The sequence below is a fragment of the Dendrobates tinctorius genome, unplaced genomic scaffold, assembly GCF_039654945.1.
Source record: "Dendrobates tinctorius isolate UK_male_01 unplaced genomic scaffold, ASM3965494v1 ptg000085l, whole genome shotgun sequence".
Lineage (NCBI taxonomy): Eukaryota > Metazoa > Chordata > Amphibia > Anura > Dendrobatidae > Dendrobates > Dendrobates tinctorius.
This window is the reverse complement of record NW_027361753.1, coordinates 4,223,504-4,229,016: the sequence shown is the minus strand read 5'-3', so window position 1 is coordinate 4,229,016 and position 5,513 is coordinate 4,223,504. Positions and strand designations below refer to the sequence as shown.

The 5,513-nt window shown below is 39.7% G+C and overlaps 1 protein-coding gene across 1 annotated transcript; it reads left to right on the top strand.

Annotated features, from left to right (window-relative positions):
* The first annotated feature begins 2,031 nt into the window (after positions 1-2,031).
* PMAIP1 (phorbol-12-myristate-13-acetate-induced protein 1) lies at positions 2,032-4,703 on the top strand. Its single transcript, XM_073584788.1, has 2 exons — positions 2,032-2,212; positions 3,896-4,703. Exons 1-2 carry the CDS (start codon positions 2,059-2,061, stop codon positions 4,006-4,008), a joined length of 267 nt encoding a protein of 88 aa, XP_073440889.1. The 5' UTR covers positions 2,032-2,058; the 3' UTR covers positions 4,009-4,703.
* The last annotated feature ends 810 nt before the right edge of the window (positions 4,704-5,513 follow it).

Sequence of the window (5,513 nt, the reverse complement as noted above, 5' to 3'; positions counted from 1 at the left end):
TAGGGTCAGGGTTAGGGTTAGGGTTAGGGTTAGGGTCAGGGTTAGGGTCAGGGTTAGGGTCAGGGTTAGGGTTAAGTATGGTTTGGTTAAGGGTTAGGGTCAGGGTTAGGGTTAGGGTTAGGGTCAGGGTTAGGGTTAAGTATGGTTTGGTTAAGGGTTAGGGTTAGGGTTAGGGTCAGGGTTAGGGTTAGGGTTAGGGTTAGGGTCAGGGTTAGGGTTAAGTATGGTTTGGTTAAGGGTTAGGGTCAGGGTTAGGGTTAGGGTCAGGGTTAGGGTTAAGTATGGTTTGGTTAAGGGTTAGGGTTAGGGTCAGGGTTAGGGTTAGGGTTAGGGTTAGGGTCAGGGTTAGGGTTAGTAAAGTCATGGTTTGGGTTAGTGTGAGGGGCCACCTAATGTTGGAAAAAAACGCAAACGCGGTAAAAACGCACTAAAAACGCATACAAACGCATAAAAACGCTGCGTTTTTTTCATGCATGCTCATAAAAATGCTTGAAAAAAACGCAGCAGTTGTATGCTTTTGTATGCGTTTTTCAATGCGTTTTTTTGCGGGAAAAACGCGCTACAAAAAAAAGCAAGTGTGAAACAGGCCTCAGTACTGGAGTGCTTCATTCAAACAAGCGTTAGGAAGGAGACTGCACAGCCCGTCTGCTGAGAGAGAATCCCTGAGTTGCTTCCAGGCTAGCCTGCTCATTACCATCTGTAATCAGGACCCTGGACTGCAGTTATCAAGTAAAGGTACAGAAATTGCACCCCGCTGTGTCTTGTCTACTTCCTACCCTTACGACACTGCTACATCACCGTGCCATCCACCTCTACACTGCCCTGGGGCTATAGCTTCACCTGTGGGGAGCTTTTACACCCTGGCTGCACCTTACCATCAGTCCCAGCAGATCTGCATGCAGCGTCGGTTTAACACCTCCCTTGCCGAGCACCACAGGTGGCGTCACAAACTATTCCATTCCATTAACTACATTCCCCCATTACTTGGGCGCCCAGGGCCACGGACCAGGTCACTGCTGCTGTGACACATCCCACTGACACCGGCCTGGTACTGAGTACCCCACAGCCCTGGGAGGGCGACCCACCCACAAAGATCTCCACAGTGCGGCACCCCCCTACATCTCCTCCCTCATTTCTGTCTATCGGCTTAACCGACTGCTGCGCTCTGCAAACGACTTTCGAGCAACCTCTACACTAATCCGTACCTCTCACTCCCGACTTCAAGACTTCTCCCGCACTGCGCCAATCCTTTGGAATGCTCTACCCCAAGAAATTAGGACCATCCACAATTTGCATAGTTTCAGGCGCTCCCTCAAAACACAATTGTTCAGAGCGGCCCAACACGTTCACTAATAAAAGTCATTCTATGTGTAAGTGTGCGTGTGTAGCCCATTCACTATCTCCATCCATCCCTCACTCCCTCCAGATGGCTGGACCTTCATTGTAAATACACCATTGTAAATACACCCCTGTACTCTGTATCTCCCCCACCTCATTGTAGATTGTAAGCTCTCACGATCAGGGTCGTCTTATTTTGCTTTAATTATTGTATTGTTAACGTTGTTACTTATGACTTGTGTTTTGAATCTGTTAAACTGTAAAGCGCTGCGGAATATGTTGGCGCTATATAAATAAAGATTATTATTATTATCATAGTGGATGCGATCACTAAGGGGCTTCAGTAAGGCAACGATTACCGTGTCCTTCCATGGCCGCAGCTATACACCATGCATCTCCCTACTCTGACGAATATTTTTTTTAGAGGGAATTATTATTTTTGCTGCGAGGCCCCATGATTTATAAAAGACTAGACACAGAATTAAAGTAGACGGATGATACAGTAAGCAAGAAAAAGAAAACAAAAACACAAGATGGAAAATAAAAAAAAAAGCTTCCTGGTGTTGTGTTTTTGGCCACGTTGGAGGCGGATAGGCCTGAACATGTCACTCGGTGACTTCTGCTTCCTCATTCACTCTCCTGTTTGGGAATTACCCACTGGGTGGAGAGATCTCACATAATATCCACCTTCCCGGGTGGTGGAGCTCACTTCTTCTCTGGATGCCCACAAGAGCTGAAGTGTTTGTAGTGATTCTTGTCGCTGCCGTTGTCGCACTACCCGTGGTCTGTGCTGTCCGCCGCGCCACCATACCTGCCCCACAAAAAGCAACAATGAAGCCCCGGACACCCTCTTGGAAAAAGTTGCCACCTGCAGGTAATTTACCACTTCTTTTTACTCATTATTGATGGTCTGCTGGGATTTATAGTTCTCCTGATTCTTTGCTACAATGCATCAGGGCAGGTAAACAATGTACAAGGGGCTTTCAACTCACAGACAGCAAGAAGTTTTCAAAATGATAAGGAAGTGAAACAGAAAGTTTAGTAAAAAGTTGCAGAACTTCTTATTATACCGTGATTCGATTATATTTTACATCAGACGAAAGTTTGTTTAAGGTCACGCACCAAAGATTTTGCGGCACTTTTTTGGAAACCTTTAGAAAAATTAAAGTTATCGATAAGGGAAAACTTTTTTTTTCTTACTCTTCTATATCAGATTGTTAAAAGCTCGGACACACTATGTTATAATGAAACTTCATTCGTATAACCCCCTTCCCTTCCACTGAGATGAATGTCACATTTTCTGGACCCCTGATCCAAAGATCCTTTTTATCTTCCAGTATAAGATTAAAAATATTTTTTTAAAAAGTCCAAAAATCAAGAAACTCCACCTTCTATCGATGAGAAAAGGAGCTCTCAGTTCTACAGATAAAACAAATATAAGTTAATGTCATTTTTTTATTTTATTTTTTTTTTATTAGACACCGTGACTTTAATTTTAATTTAAAGCCACAGGTACCTAAAATAAAAAGAACAAAATTCTCAAAATCAGACCTTTCCAATTTTCCTGTATAAATTGCATATGAATAACCTCTCATACCTCCTGGACCCTCAATGCAAAGATTGTTTCCTATCTTACAGGCGCCTAAAGAAAAAAAAAATGAACAAAATTCTCAAAACTTTTCCTATATAAAATACATGTGAACAACCTCTTATACCTATATAAAATGCAACTTCACACCTCCTGGACCCCTGATGCAATGATATTTTCTTAGGTTATATTATATGATAGAAAAAATAAAAAAAAAATCTAAAAATCAACGCTACCTTCCACCTCCTCCATCTTTGAGAACAGGAGCTCTCTCATTTCCATAAAGTCTTTTATATTGATATATAAAAAAAAATCAAATACATTAATGTAATATTTCTAGATTTTTCTTATTAGACACTGTGACTTTAAATTTTATTTAAAGACACAGGCACCTAAATTGAAATGAACAAAATTCTCAAAAACGGACCTAAAAAAGTTACTGCGAATAATGAAAAATGTAGAAAATGCCTTTGACATATATGACACAAGGTCTCATGGGTATAAAATCAACGCCCCACGATTAACATATCATACTGGCATTAGATCTGTATTTAGGTCATCTGACTAATTACCCCGATATATAGGTCAGCGGCGTCACTTGTTTTTCATCTTCTAATTGTTGTGACCCATTTCTTCTGGGAGTGAAACCTGAGTCACGTATCTTTAAGAGTGAAGAATTCTTATCCTTAGAGGACCTTGCCAGGTCTTAGTCATAAAGTCATTTCAAGGTCGTTGGCTCCAAATACGCGCCATTTTCATCCGGGAATTTAGTTGGAGTTCCCCTTTAAATTAATCCTTAAAGGGAAAGTACACATCAATTTTAAACACAGTTGGCGAGTTCATGCCCAAATGGGACTTTTTGACAATTGACTGGAGGAGAACCCCGTTTTCTTTTTAGGAGGGTTTAGGAATAAAGAATAACACTAATCATTAATCAATAATACTAATCATTTCCACTTCTCACGACAGACAAAGAAATTGTTGTCGAGGTGGCGAAGCAGCTGCGCCTGATCGGCGATAAATACAACATGAAGCAGAAGATCCTGAACGCCGTGGCCAAGATGCTGAGTCCGGGAACCTGATTGCGTGGATAAAAGGGGGAGAAAAAAAAAGGCAAAAATGGAATAAAATGCCGACATAAAAAAAAATCATAAAGGGCGCCACCGGGAGGAGGAACCTGCAAACGCAGAATCCAATATTACAGGATCGGACGTAGACTATGAGCCGCCGTGATGAAAGGTGTTATTGTTATTATTTACGAGCCAGAAAGTGATCGGCACAAGTTTGGAGATCAAAAGTCGCTATTATAGGATTCCGAAGGGATCAGAACTTAGAACAAACTGGACTTTAGACTGGAAATTAACCATTAACCGTTTACGTGATAATCAACTGTACAGCATGGTATCTGCTATTCCAAAGGAACCCACAGGGAGAAGGCAAGACTCACAGTTCCGTCTGACAAATGGATACAAGATGAAAAACTAAAAAAACTAAAATATGAATATATTTACATATATATATATATATATATACTAGTGTATGTGAGGCCAGATTCATCATTGCATTTTTAATATGATTCACTCTTTTATTTTTTTCTTGTCTTGTGATGTTCGTTGATTTTTTTTTTTTTTGGCTCCAAATTGTTCTAAAGGAATATTTTGCAAAATGAAAAAAAAAAAAAGTTTTTTAATTTGTCTTTCACCTTTTATTTTGCGACTTTTATAAACATACGCTGCTAAAAAAAAAAAAAAAATAGTTGCAAAATTTGTGCAAGGAGTATCGTCCGCACATAAAATCCAATCCGGCGCGGAGTTAGAATACATGTTCGTAAAAAGGTTTAAAAAAATGTTTTGTTTTGTTTTTTAAAGTCACAATCGATTAATCAGTTGAAAAATCTCTGGAAATCTCGAATTCTCGGGAATGACAAAAAATTAAAATAATAATAATAATAATAATAATAATAATAAAACCGAGCGATGATATATAAAATAGACCAAAAAAAAAATTGCAAATTAAAAGAAAAATTTTGGCAAAATAAGCAAAAAAAAAGCCAAAACAACAGAAACAAGACAAAAGGGAGACGCAACGATGAATCGAGCCTAGGTTTAGATCGATGCACCTAAAGGCAAGCTCCGCTACTGCGGCGTATATCGCATGTGTATATAATTGACCTGTCTTTGAAGAATCAATGTCTGTTTTTCTTCTTGTTGCTTTTTCCTAAGTTGAATGGAGTTTTAGTTTCAGTTGTCAAAAAAAAAAAAAAAATTTCATTTCCTGTCTGGGTGATCACCATGAAGATAGAGGAAATGGTCGCAGGAAGTGGAGACTGCTGTACAGTAGACTGTCTTTCCAGGTTGCACATACTTGTTTCTAGGGTCCCTCTGTATAAGGAAATAATTAGGATTGGGGGAAAGGTGCTATCTGTGTACAAGGAGGCAGTCCTGATGTTATAGAAGGGGCTGCGCTTGGAGGATGTTTACATGATATCCGTAGCCACTCTCTTAATTTATTTCTACATTTCCACTAATATTATGAGAGTTTCTCATCTATTTATTTATTTTCTCGTCATATTGATGTTTGTTGTGTT

Bases quoted from the DNA above. Each gene is read 5' to 3' on its own strand.
- PMAIP1 (XM_073584788.1), top strand. From the start codon at position 2,059: ATGCCCACAAGAGCTGAAGTGTTTGTAGTGATTCTTGTCGCTGCCGTT. The intron at 2,213-3,895 runs GTAATTTACCAC...TTCTCACGACAG, and splicing joins GAAAAAGTTGCCACCTGCAG to ACAAAGAAATTGTTGTCGAG.